The sequence below is a fragment of the Lates calcarifer genome, linkage group LG5 (assembly GCF_001640805.2).
Source record: "Lates calcarifer isolate ASB-BC8 linkage group LG5, TLL_Latcal_v3, whole genome shotgun sequence".
NCBI classification, from domain to species: domain Eukaryota; kingdom Metazoa; phylum Chordata; class Actinopteri; family Centropomidae; genus Lates; species Lates calcarifer.
The window spans coordinates 21,384,742-21,398,642 of record NC_066837.1 but is presented as its reverse complement, the minus strand read 5'-3'; the positions used below and the strand labels follow the sequence as shown (position 1 = coordinate 21,398,642).

General features: G+C 44.5%; 1 protein-coding gene across 1 annotated transcript in view; it reads left to right on the top strand.

Moving 5' to 3' along the window:
- crebbpa (CREB binding protein a) overlaps positions 1–13,204 on the top strand; it is a 42,442-nt gene extending 29,238 nt beyond the window's left edge. The window contains 18 exon segments of the mRNA XM_018679751.2: positions 242–421; positions 1,032–1,203; positions 1,876–1,994; positions 2,118–2,357; positions 2,770–2,858; positions 3,870–3,950; positions 4,650–4,706; positions 5,496–5,573; positions 5,669–5,736; positions 6,261–6,411; positions 7,208–7,354; positions 7,460–7,573; positions 7,709–7,874; positions 8,158–8,175; positions 8,177–8,326; positions 8,737–8,898; positions 9,036–9,317; positions 9,514–13,204. Of these exon segments, the coding sequence (XP_018535267.1) occupies positions 242–421; positions 1,032–1,203; positions 1,876–1,994; positions 2,118–2,357; positions 2,770–2,858; positions 3,870–3,950; positions 4,650–4,706; positions 5,496–5,573; positions 5,669–5,736; positions 6,261–6,411; positions 7,208–7,354; positions 7,460–7,573; positions 7,709–7,874; positions 8,158–8,175; positions 8,177–8,326; positions 8,737–8,898; positions 9,036–9,317; positions 9,514–11,826 (4,587 nt within the window). The 3' untranslated portion in view covers positions 11,827–13,204.
- Positions 13,205–13,901: the final 697 nt, after the last annotated feature.

Genomic DNA, 13,901 nt, shown 5'->3' with positions numbered 1-13,901 from the left:
TGCCATGTATCAACTTGTCCCATCCACATCCACCTCTCTGTCTTATAACTGCATCTTCACCACTGTTTGTAGCATCCGTCACAATGGGAATGTTACATCTTAAAGGGAGCATTGAATTGAATATGGGAGGTGTTCATCTGTGTCATAGCTTCAGTACTGCATGCAATAAAGCAGTAAAGCTGTTGCATATAGCTCATATTTGTCTTTCTTTTTCTGCCTCCCTCCCTCCTCTGTGTTTCAGCTATCTCAGCCAGGAGCCAGTCTGGATAACCGGGTGCCCACGCCAGCCTCAGCCGCCAGTGCCGACCTGCATTCGCAGCATGTTGGAGCAGACCTGCCTGTCCAGGAGGTCAAAGCGGAGACGCACCACGACCAACAGGAGTTTGAGGCCGCTGGCGGCAAAACTGAGCCCAAGATGGAGGTGGGTTGGGGCTGCATGGTCAAAGACACTAAAAGCATCAGTATGCTTTAGACATGGTGCTTGTCAGATGGTCAAACAGCATCTGAAACCCCCTCCGATGTCAGAATTGGAAGTTTGACGAGCACACCCACTTCATGCAACGATATCATGCAGCGTGTCATACAGACCAGCCAACAGTCTCCAATCTGTCATACACCTTGTGTTTTTCTATAAAGTAAAGCCTCTGAAGCTTGAAGTTTGATCATTAATTCACTTTTAATTTGGCATTTCTCCCCTGTGGATTTATGATATTGTAGGCTGTTGAATTGTTTGATATTGTAGATCTTAAGACTTTAAATGTACTCACTAGATACTGACTGACTGTCAGTATCTAGTGAGCTTCTTTCCCCTCGGCAGCCATTAGGACCAAACAGTTGAATAAATTTGGAGACTTGTTGATTGAGGAGCAAACCATCTCTTTTCATCTGTGGACATAGCCTCAGTAGAATGAGCATACTGCCTTATAGTTTGTATTGGAATCAGGAATGCTATCAGTCTTTAAACCCCGTAGAGTGTTCAAGTTTAAAACCTGACAGTGGTACAATGAGTCGTTTGTCTGTCCGTCTTGTAGACTGAGGACGACTCTACTTCAACGTTGGTGAAGAAGGAGGAGCCAGAGGAGAAGCCGGAGCCAATGGAGGTGGAGGAGAAAAAGCCGGAAATGAAGACAGAACCCAAAGAAGAGGAAGAGGGTGGAGCCAACAGCACAACCTCCTCATCCCCCTCTCAGTCACGGAGGAAAAGTGAGTCTGAAACCAGGGGATGAATAAAACCTGTGTAGGAGTCTCTATGACTGATAGAAACAAGCTCCACTAAGTAAACAGCAAGGTATTTGTTATTGCCAGTAATGATCATACACCCACACGGTGCCAACTGTAAGACAGTCATGACTTGTACCAAGTTTCAGTAAAACATATTATTGCGACTGGAGACTGACTCTGAAGAGTGTCCAGAGTCTTTGACCTTGCTGGCACTTTACATAAATAATGAACAGGCTGTGCATCTGCTAGTAGAATATCCTCTGTTTGAACGCCACTTGACTCAATTCAGTGACTATTGATTTACGAACAAGTAATAATGTGGGTTAAATTTAGAGATAATCAAAACTCAGTGTTTATAGTCATTGAAGAAAAGTACTGTTTTTTTGACTATTGTGTAGCTTTCATTGAGACTGATGTGTTTCTGAAGGCAATTCAGAATTTCCCCCCAAAATTATGTGAGGGTGCAAACGAGACAAAAATGTTGCACTTATTTTTAACCACAGGAAAATTTAGGAGATCTTCTGAAAAAGGTAGCACAATATGTGTTACAGTAGCCTTCTCTCCTTTCTGTTTTTTTCTTGCTTCCTCTCATATTTAATGTATAGTAAACATTTTTTGTTTAACTTAACAGTTTTTTCATTGCGCTTTTTTCAGTCTTTAAGCCCGAGGAGTTGCGCCAGGCTCTGATGCCAACTTTGGAGTCTCTCTACAGGCAGGACCCTGAGTCACTGCCCTTCAGACAGCCAGTAGACCCCATGCTTCTTGGTATCCCGGTAGGTAGTACATATTCATTTATCATCTAATGTTTTCGCTGTGGTTGACGCATGTCATTCAGCTGCACTATATTAGCTCTTTGATCTGTAACCCAAAAATTTTTGTCTGTTTGCTCTCTCTAGGACTACTTTGACATCGTTAAGAATCCAATAGATCTGTCCACAATAAAGCGCAAGCTCGACACGGGTCAATACCAAGAACCCTGGCAGTACGTTGACGATGTCTGGCTGATGTTCAACAACGCCTGGCTCTACAACCGCAAGACGTCCCGTGTCTACAAGTACTGCTCCAAGCTGGCTGAGGTGTTTGAGTCAGAGATCGACCCTGTCATGCAGGGCCTGGGCTATTGCTGTGGGAGGAAGGTGAGATGGAGGGAGCAGACTACAGGGAAATTAAAGATACAATAAATAGAGTAGGAAAGACTGAAACAGCATTGATACGCTGTCCGCCATAAATAGCTCCTAGGTGTTAGCTGCCAAGTCACTCAAAATTCAATGTTAACTTCTAATTTCACTCTTGGATTTAGTTTGGTAAGACTATGAACATGAGTTTTACTTTTCACAGTGTAATCATGAAAATTTTGGTGTTTTCTCTACATTTTGTCAACATCATCCAGCACTGACTAAGAGATGAGGCTTACTTAGATACTAAACCAAATTGCTAAACTTTAAAATTATAACCGTCAGACTTATTGATTTCCCTTCTCCTGAAGGATTAATTGAAAATTTCTCTTGAATGTTTAACGACCTTTGTTATCTCACTTTTTTTCTGCAGTACGAGTTTTCTCCTCAAACCCTCTGTTGCTATGGCAAGCAGCTCTGCACCATACCTACTGGAGGCACATACTACAGTTACCAGAACAGGTACCTGTGCTGTGTCTATGTGTGTCTGTGTATGTCTTTACAGTTATGGGTGGCTGTGAACTCAGGTATAAAATAATATTGCCCTCTCAGGAATTTTAATCTCACTGAATGATGTCATACACGTCACACATTTGCATACGCAGTTGCTTATTAAGTGTTTTGATGGGCAATAAATGCAGCCATTTGAACTGTATTACCCATCCCCTGCAGCCTGGGATCTGTTCCTCTGTAGCTGTAGACAGACCGCTATGGTCCAGGCAGCGCTGTCATCCTGACAGCTACAGATTTAATGGCTCTGCCTTTTGGTCCTGGCACCACATGAGAAGGAGTAAATGGGTTTTGCTCACAACAACATTTATTAACAGTCAGGTTCTAGCACTGCATCCTATTCCCATAAAGGGAAACACTCTGAAGACCCTAAACTCAAAAGAGTGTCAGACACTGAAAGCAGGAGAGCAGTGTGCTTATTGTTTTTCTCTCAGCTTTTATCAAGGGACTGAGTGAATTCAGTGTCACAGTCACCCCCTCACTTGTGCGACAGATGAAAATATAATGCTTTGGTGAAGGCCACAAAACGGCATTGCCCATCATTGCCTTTTCGTCTCAGTTGAAAGCCAGCAGATAACGGTCTACACCACGTTCCCTTGCACCCCCTGCTGTATAAAGTGTGTAACTGCAGCCCTCTTTTCACACTTTGACTGGGCACTTTGAGAGCAGAGCAGCACAGCAGCAGTAGTGAAACAGCACAGCCTGACAGACAGCATGAGGCTCCTGCAGCGCAGTCCATTTACACTCTCAATGGGAGCTCAGGGATTCCCCGCTCTCTATTATAAAACCATAAAAGACTAGTGTTATTTTGTGCACAGTTGTACTGAAGACACATAAACCAGCAACCGAATACTAAATGTTGCAATGCAGTGTAAAAGAAGAACAGGAGGATCTGCATTTAACTGTTGTTCAGCCACCTTTATAGTGTTGAATGTGCTGAATGTTGAATGTGTGTTGTTGCAGGTATCATTTCTGTGAGAAGTGCTTCAATGAGATCCAAGGGGAGAGTGTGACGCTAGGAGATGATCCTGCACAGCCACAGACGTGAGTAAACTGGTTGATACAAAAGACAAACAACAACTTAAGTTTTAGTCTGTCATATTAAGAAACATATTGTGAGAGGAGACCTCAGGTGTTTTTTATTTCTGGAACTTCCCAACTTATTTTTTTTAACAGCAAACAGAAATGTCCCTGTCACTCATCAGAAGTACCACATCAGATTCAGGACAGCAGCTATGTATCTCATAGACATAGCCTTGCTCAAGAACACGGTTTATCCTCATGTTCCATAGTATTTTACAATCTAGCAAACAAACTTTACTGTTAATCATTTTAAATACTTGTGTCCTTTACAATTTGTAATAAAATATTGGGAATCTCTCCAGCTGTTTCAAACATTTCATTGAGGCATGTTGCTTGCATGATGAGTTAATATTCACTATTTAGCACCTTTTAATGGATTTTAATTACAGATCTGTCAATGCTCATATTTCATAAACAGTGTATTGGTCATTTTTAGATGTTTATTGTGTATGCATTATTGAAACCGCACTGAACAACAGTCCACACAGCTACCCGCTGACCTTCAAGACCATTTTTTGTTGTATTTAAATTGTTATGACGACTCAGCCAGCAATGAGAAACAGAGCTGAGCTGGGCTGAAAAACTGTTTGTGTGTGCATGGGTGTGTTGTATTACTTACTCTTCCCTTTCTTCTTCTCCTTCCGTTCCCTAACGCTTCAGGATGATATCAAAAGACCAGTTCGAACGGAAGAAGAATGATGTACTCGACCCTGAACCGTAAGTTGACTCAAACCCCACACCCTTTAAAGAGAGGGACTAACGGCGACAGACAACCATGTTCTTTCTGTGCTTCCTTTCTGGAAGTTAGTTTAATTTGTGTTGAATAATCATTTTACTAATGTTTCCTACTTTTGTGTTCCGGATCACGTCTTTAAAAGTTATTTTCTGCCACCAACATCTGGCTTTCTTTTTGTGCATTTGGTGCACAGTCTGCATATTTTCTCTCTGGAGCTCTCTGATCAATCACTTCGGTTTCAGTGCAGCCTCAGGGCAACTCAGCAACGCCACCTGCTGAGTGGAACTTAAAACTCTGTGTGTCTCCAATGAGAGTTTTTCCATCAGAGAGCGCAGGCTCTAAGTACTTTGACATGCAGTGATTGCCTTTCTTGTTGTCATTGTGACTTTTCTTTTTAAATTAGATGCAGAAAACTTACTAAACCTCCCTCAAAGGCGCACTTGCACTGGCTGGCTTGCAATTGCGTAACAACTGGAGGAACATGAACTTGAATGGAGATGTTTGTCTTGCTGTTTCAGCAGCTAAGATATCAACATTCATACAAATAATGGCCTTCAGAAACATGACTTGGACAGATTTGAGAACTGGAACAGTGTTTTTTAATCTGTGCTTAATGTGCATGAAAATTCTCAGTCGTCCATGTCGAGCAGCGAACTGAACGGTGCAGTTGCCTTTAATTTAGTTCCGCTAGATTCTGCATTTTTGAACATTAGACCTACACTCGATGTAGAAATGTCTGAAGTCTCATATATGTGTTTGCTGTTCTTCAGGTTTGTTGAATGTAAAGATTGTGGACGGAAAATGCACCAGATATGCGTCTTACACTACGAGGTCATTTGGCCATCTGGGTGAGATGTCAAACTCAACTTCTAAATATGTATTTTGTATGTTTCATGTTTTAATTGTAACAATAAGTCTTATTTTTCTCTCTTTCTCTTTACAGATTCATTTGTGACAACTGTTTGAAGAAGAGTGGAAAAACACGGAAGGAAAACAAGTTCTCAGCAAAAAGTTAGCGCCTTTCTTTACACTCACCAGTTTCTTTTGTCTGACCAACAGTACAGCACCCAAAGATATTCACTTTAATATATGACTAGAATAAGCCATTAAATATCATCCTCATATTTGACATTTTTGGATTAGTCCAATAGTTGAAGATTACTCTTTGGTCAGTTGACTAATGAATTAATCGACTAAATGTTGCCGCTGTCATGTTCCATATATGTAAATAATCTTGAGCCAGCTTTCCATGTAAAATTACGTGCAGTGTTCAAAATGTCAACAGATAACTGTCTCATGCACACAAGGTGATATAAACCACCTCCATCTGTACAAGCACTGCATATGTCTCTAAGTAGTTTTCCTGCATTGGCAGCTTTGTTGTTTCTGTGGCTGGACTTGTGATTTCACTGGTATTATTCTTAACTTGATAGCAGCTGCTTGTTGTTTTAGACATGTTCTCTCTTCTTTCATCCTGGAAAGTTAATAGAAGTAGCAGGTTTGAAATATTTCTCCCGTGTGTTTGTTCACTAAAGGGCTGCAGTCGACACGATTGGGAATGTACATAGAGGACCGTGTGAATAAATACTTGAAGAGACAGAACCACCCAGAGGCTGGAGAGGTGTTTGTGCGAGTGGTGGCGAGCTCTGACAAAACAGTGGAGGTTAAACCAGGCATGAAAGCCAGGTGAGTGCATCACTGACCACAGGAAGACCAGAGGTCTGGGTGGAATAAGATTTAGATCTAGTTTCCATTCAGGACCAATACAGGTTACTTAAAACAGGCTGGTTATTTTAAGCAATGTATGCTTAGAATTTTATTACTTTATTGTTTATATTACTTGATTATTATTTATTATCTATCAACTAGACTTGAGATGAGGGAGGCCATAATGTTGTAAACAACCAAATACCTGCCTCACCCTCTTTGATTTGTTGATGCACTGGCACAGCTCATATTTGTCGTGAAGTTATTTTTATTGTCCCTGCCATACAAAGCTGAATGCCCTCTATAAAGCTTTTATACCCACTCAGAGTGATTGTGGAACCTGCATGTTTGACAAGATGGAGTGTACACCCTCTCTGAGTACCTCAAAGGGTTTTTCATTGTTGCCTCACACAAGATCAAAAGTCTGCAGTGTTTGTCCCATCCTGGCGGGGAGGAGGCCCTCATCCAGCAACCTGTTATCTTCAGGTGGACTGATTTAAAGCCATTTGCTTTTTATTGACTCAAGGCCACTCAAATTGAATTGTCCCATTATACCTTTGAGTGTCTCTAAACCCAGCGACACATAAGGAAGCATCTTGGTCAGCTTGTGACTCTTGTTTCCCAGAAAAAAATGAAAAAAAAAAAAAAACTTTTTAAAGTCATACAATAACAATAAACAATAAACCAAAGCTGAATGTAACAGAATATTCTAGCTTCTTGTGTAGATCATGAGATCTGTTAACACATTCTAATTTGTTTTTCTTTATCACAACAGGTTTGTTGACACGGGTGAAATGCCCGAAGCCTTTCCCTACAGAACCAAAGCACTTTTCGCCTTTGAGGAGATTGACGGTGTCGACGTTTGCTTCTTTGGCATGCACGTGCAGGAGTATGGCTCCGAGTGCCCATTCCCCAACACTAGGTCTGTACATCTAAATATCGTGTTGTACATGGCAACAGGAAAATGGCATTTTATCTGGGATCTTACCTGTGAAATTGACTATCCTCCCTCTCTCTACCTCTGCAGACGGGTCTACATATCATACCTTGACAGTATTCACTTCTTCAGACCTCGGATTCTACGAACAGCAGTTTACCATGAGATCCTCATCGGCTATCTAGAATATGTCAAGAAACTCGGGTAAGTCTCACCCCTCTGCTCCTCTGCTTCTCCTTTCAAAAGCTTACAACATGGAGAAGAGTCTTGGGAAAGAACTCTGTGATGGCATCCAGTTATAGGCCTAACCCTTGGTTTTTGGTGTGTGTGCCTCTGCAGGTACGCTCAGGGCCACATCTGGGCATGTCCTCCCAGTGAAGGAGACGACTACATCTTCCACTGCCATCCTCCCGATCAGAAGATCCCCAAGCCAAAGAGGCTGCAGGAGTGGTATAGGAAGATGCTGGACAAGGCCTTTGCCGAGAGGATCCTGCATGACTACAAGGTGAGGAGGAGAAAGATCTTTCAAATAGGCCAAAAAGGCGTACTTCTGAATTTGCAGTCTGTAGTATTTAGATCAAAGGGAAAATTACATGCGCATTTGAAAGTTTGATTAATTTGTTAAAGGAGTCTTGTTCTGGTTTTGATTACCTGTTTCTGATCACGTCCCAGTTCACATTTTGTGTCCTAGTCAGAACACATTTACTACCACACAAAACATTTAAAAACCCAACATTTTTGATTACTGAATGGCTTTGAATCATGAATGTTTTTTGTCTTCCTCCCAGGACATCTTCAAACAGGCGAACTGAGGACCGACTGACCAGCGCCAATGAGCTGCCGTACTTTGAAGGTGACTTCTGGCCCAACGTGCTGGAGGAGAGCATCAAGGAGCTGGAACAGGAGGAGGAAGAGAGGAAGAAAGAGGAGAACACAGCCGCCTCTGAAACTCCTGAGGTTAGTGCTTTGTTTTATGGCTTGATGACATGATACTAGAGTACAAATTAATTTACAACTCCACTGTTTAGTCATGTATTGTCATCTTTGATAGGCATTTTGCCCTTAAAGGTTTCTATAGAGAGAATAATCTTTCAGATGCCACTTCTTTTTACCTCCTGGAATATTGTTATCAACACAATCTGAATCAAATTTGATTACTTTTAATGAATGTCTATGAGAGGATGGGTCAAGGTGACAAGGAGTAACACAGTTTAACTGGGGAACACAAGGCATCTTGAAGACAACCAAAATCTTCACTGTAATGAGTACTACTACAGAACGTGTTTGTTGATAATTAACACAGTGAGAATATGTGATCATTTAATACACTGTTTTGTTTAATATCTGTCATTGCGTATCTCCCCCAGGGTACACCAAGTGACAGCAAAAATGCTAAGAAGAAGAACAATAAGAAGACCAATAAAAACAAGAGCAGTGTGAGTAGAGCCAATAAAAAGAAGCCTGGGATGCCGAATGTAGCCAATGATTTGTCCCAGAAGCTATATGCCACCATGGAGAAGCACAAAGAGGTGAGATTTGTTTTTTATATTGTTTACATGTGATACTAAAAGCTGTTTTGTGGTCAATAGGCATAACATGCTTTTGAGGTGCATTCATCACGCTTATGCTTCTCTGACTCTCATTTCTGTGTCTCTGTCTCCTGAAGGTGTTCTTTGTGATCCACCTCCACTCTGGTCCCATGGTCAACACCCTGCCACCCATCATTGACCCCGACCCCTTGCTCTCCTGTGACCTGATGGATGGCCGCGATGCCTTCCTGACTCTAGCCAGGGACAAACACTGGGAGTTCAGCTCCCTCAGGAGGTGCAAGTGGAGCACCATGTGCATGCTGGTTGAGTTGCACAACCAAGGACAGGACCGCTTTGTGTACACTTGTAATGAGTGCAAGCACCATGTGGAGACACGCTGGCACTGCACTGTGTGCGAGGTGAGTTACAGCTATCGCTGTGCTGCACTGAGTTTTTACACTGGAATTAGTCGTCTCTGAAATGGTTAGACTCACACTGTGAAATGATATGGACTGGGTGGATGGACTAGAGATAACTTGTGAAAAAAAATCTGTTCACCAGATCTTGTTAGATTCATGTTAATGACTGTGTCCTGCTCTCTCTGCCCTTTCTCAGGACTTTGATCTTTGCATCAATTGTTATAACACGAAGGGCCACGAGCACCAGATGGTGAAGTGGGGCCTCGGGCTGGACGACGACAACAACAGTCAGAGTGGAGAGGCCTCCAAGAGCCCACAGGAGAGCAGGCGTCTAAGTATCCAACGCTGCATCCAGTCCCTGGTCCACGCCTGTCAGTGTCGCAATGCCAACTGCTCTCTGCCGTCCTGCCAGAAGATGAAGCGAGTGGTTCAGCACACCAAGGGCTGCAAGCGCAAAACCAACGGTGGCTGTCCTGTATGCAAGCAGCTTATTGCTTTATGTTGTTACCACGCAAAGCACTGTCAGGAGAACAAGTGTCCTGTCCCGTTCTGCCTGAACATCAAGCACAAGCTTCGCCAGCAGCAGCTGCAGCACAGGCTCCAGCAGGCCCAGCTGATGAGGAGAAGAATGGCCACCATGCAAGGAAGAACCATGCCGCTGCCGTCCCCACCGGCCTCAGCTGCCCCCAGTACTCCCACTTCCCATGCCCAGCCCAACACTCCCCAGACACCCCAGCAGCCACTCTCCAACCAGCCGCAGACCCCCAACTCAGCCGGCGTCATGTCTCCTTCTTTCCCCAACGCACCTCGCAATGGCCAGCCTCAAACACCGGTGTCCCAGGGCAAGCCGGGGCCCCAGGCCTCCCCTTTACACCAGCAGCAGTCCCCTCTGCCCCAGCCGCCTCAGCCACCTCAGCCGCTACAGCAGCCTCCCCTAGCTGCAGTCAAGATGGCACGGCACATCGAGATGATGGCACAGGCCCAACAGAACCAGCAGAACTACCGGGTCAACATGAATGGCTTGCCCATGAATCCCCAGCAGCCACAGCAGCGCATGCCCGGACCGATGCAGCCACCCATGCAGATGGTGCCAGGGCCCAGGGGACCACAGGTCATGCAACCGGGCATGGCCCCAGGACAGTGGCCTGGAGCTGCAGGGCCCCTGCAGGCAGCTCAGACTCAACAACCAGGCCTTGTCCCAGGCCAGACCCCACAGCAGGCCATGACCATGCAGAGAGCCATGATGCCTCCAGGGCAGCAACCTCAGCAAGGGCAGAGGATGCTCATACCACAGCAGCCCGGTGCCCGGCCACAAACACCCCAGAGACCTGGTGCTATAGCCCCCAATGCCCTACAGGACCTCCTTCGCACCCTCAAGTCTCCCAGCTCACCCCAGCAGCAGCAACAAGTCCTCAACATTCTCAAATCAAACCCTCAGCTAATGGCTGCTTTCATCAAACAGCGAACAGCAAAGTACCATGCCAACCAGCCACCACAACAGCAGCAGCAGCAAGCAGGTCAGCAACAACAGCCCAGCATGCAAACAATGCAGACCATGGCCATGCCAGGAGGGGCAGTCCAGAGGCCGGGGATGCCCCCACAGCAGCCCCAGCAGCCTCCTGCGCAGGGAATGGCAGCACTAGGGGCTCAAGGGCAGCTGCTGAATGCAGCACACAACACCAACCCCCAGATCCAGGAGCTCTATCGTCGGCAGCTCCTAAGACAACAGCAGCAGCAGCAGCAGCAACAACAGCAACAGCAGCAACAGCAGGGAGTGATGGCTCAGGGCCACCCCGGCCAGTTCCCTGCACAGACGCCAGGTACAGCAGCTACGTACTCCCAGCTCCGTATGCAGCAACAGCAGCAGCAGATAGCCATGCAGGCAGGCGCAGGAGCAGCTGGGGGTCCCATGGGCCAGCTTCCACCCATGGCTCAGATGGCCCAGCCCGGCATGGGGATGGACTCCACCCAGAACTTGCTGCATCAGCGAATGCTCCAGCAGCAACAGCAGCAGCAGCAGCAGCTTCCCCAGCAGCAGCAGGCCGTCCTCAAGCAGCAGATGGGCTCCCCTGCCCAGCCCAGTCCAATGAGCCCCCAGACCCATTTGCTGGCTGGCCAACCCCAGGGAGGAGCCCACCTCCCCGGCCAGCCCGCGCTCGCCAACGCCCTCAGCAACCAGGTCCGTTCCCCCGCGCCCGTCCAGTCCCCCTGTCCGCCCTCGCAACAGCAGTCCCAGCAGCCCCAGCCACCACATTCCAGTCCCTCACCACAAGTCCAGAACCAGCCCCAGCCCTCGCCGCAGCACCCGCCTCCACCACACTCGGGTTCTCCACACCCGGGACTCGGGGGCCCACTGCAGTCCATGGAGCAGGGACACTTGGGGACACCAGAACAGAGTGCCATGCTACCGCAGCTTAACACACCCAACAGAGGGGGGCTGAACAGTGACTTGGGGATGGTGGGAGATGCTACAGGGGACACTCTGGAGAAGTTTGTGGAGGGATTGTAGCATTTCTGCTGGGAACTAAAGAACACAATCTCGCTCCCACGGACCCAATTTCCCACTCCTCCTCTTGCTCCTAGTTTCCCCTCAGACTCTTTATGCCGTTAGAGGGCTTTGTTTGTTGTTTCTAAGGTTGAGAACGGTTTTTTGTACTGACATGTAAAAAGTTTCAACTGTTGTAAAAAGAAAAAAAAAGAAAATTTGGTTGAGAAAAAACAAAACAAAACAAAAAAAGTCAACACTTCTAGGGAATATAATTGTTTCCTAAACCCAAGTGGAAGGGTGTTTCTTCCTTAAGATGTTGAGGGATTTGCAAGTTGCTTCTTAAATGAAATTTAAATCACAAAGAATATATTTTTTGGTTGAGACCAAATGTGTTCAATACTCAATTTATTTTTAGTTTGCTTTTGGTATGGTTTCATGCCTTTCTCATTTCTTTCTTTTCTTTTTTCTTTTTTTTTTTTTTTTTTTTAAGAAAATGTACAATTGCATTATATTATTCATATCTTTTTATTTTGTACCTTTGGAAAAAAAACTTAAAGCATTTTTGTGTTGAAACTGTAAAATAATTTGTCTGGGAAATGGGCCAGGTTTTTTGTTCTTCTTCTCAAACTGTCATTCCTGGCAATTGTAATCTAGTGTTGTACCATTACTCCAAGACGATGCGTTCGGGGGCAGAGACTGCTCCCTTCCTCTTTGTGTGTATGAAGAGCACTCAGTTGTATTAAAATAGGAAATGGACTGCGCCAGGTTGTGTATACACAGGCATGTATGCAGGCACACATGAAGACACTGACACAAACCCTCACAGTCACTAAGAGAAACATAGCTCCGACTGGTTTCACCAACACAGACAACAAGGACTGCAGCCTACATCTCAGTGGCCTGGGATTTGGAAAAATCTGTCTTGCAGGTGTAGAAAATTGTTGCTTTGACATTAAAAAGAATTTGTCATACCTTTTTGTCATACAAATGTTGTAAAGTGTAAAGAGAGTGTGAGAAAGAGACCAGCCCCCTAAGCTGAGGTGGAATGATCACCGGTTGTTTGTAGGCCACATCTCGGATGACGCCCCATCCTCTAAATTTTACACTAAGTTGTGTGCTATCTAGGGATGAGGGACACATTTGAGATTCACCCTGAGGAAAACTAAATGTTCTATCAACCCTCATTCCTCTCTCACAAAAACTTGAATTGGGGGGATTTACTTTTTCTCCTATTGTAAATCAAGTTATTAAGCAAAATACTATAAATATAAGGAAGAGAGAATGAAATCACTGTATAAACTGGTAAAAGACTCATTTCTTACTTATATACCATATTGTTAAATAAACTGTGTGCAACAGAAGAACTCCAGTACTCTGTTGACTAAATAATGAGGCATCACTCCTCCTGTTGGTTTGTGTTTATTTGTTTCAGCTCAGCACTGTTTTGTCATGCCACCAGCAACGGTGGGGAGAAAAGTGAGGTCAGAGAAGTGTCCATTAACTGTGCAACTGTGACTGAAGCCCCGTGTCTGCACATTATTGCACCAAATTAGCATTTATTTCAAATGTATCCATCTCTCTTGAGATTACTGTGGTGTAAGTCAGTTCCCCAGCAGAAGTTCTATAGATTGGAAAAGTGTGAGTTTGTAAGTGTTGTTGGAGTTAGGAAGGTCTGTGTGCAGTGATGCATTTCAGAAACTAAAAAGTGGATACTTCAGAAGTTTTTCTATCCACTATTTGGATGGATGTGGTGAAGGGTAAACATTGTCACTGTTCCCTCGCCTTTATATGAGTTCACCCACCTCCATGATAAAGCATTAATAAATGGCAAAGTCAGCTCTGCTCATGTCTCAGGTAAAGACTATATCTAATTCAGAAAAGTTACAACAAATGGCTCCAATACCAACTGAAAACCTGAGTTTAAAATCTTTAAAGTAATTTGTAATTGATAATATTCACACACATTATTCACTCCCTACATCTAATGAAATTCATAAGCTTTGTAAAGGGCTTTAAAGTGAGATAAAAGCACAGTACTTTTCTATAAATTCACTGTTTTTATGAGATAATTGAGTTAGTGTGGACTCCAAACTGAT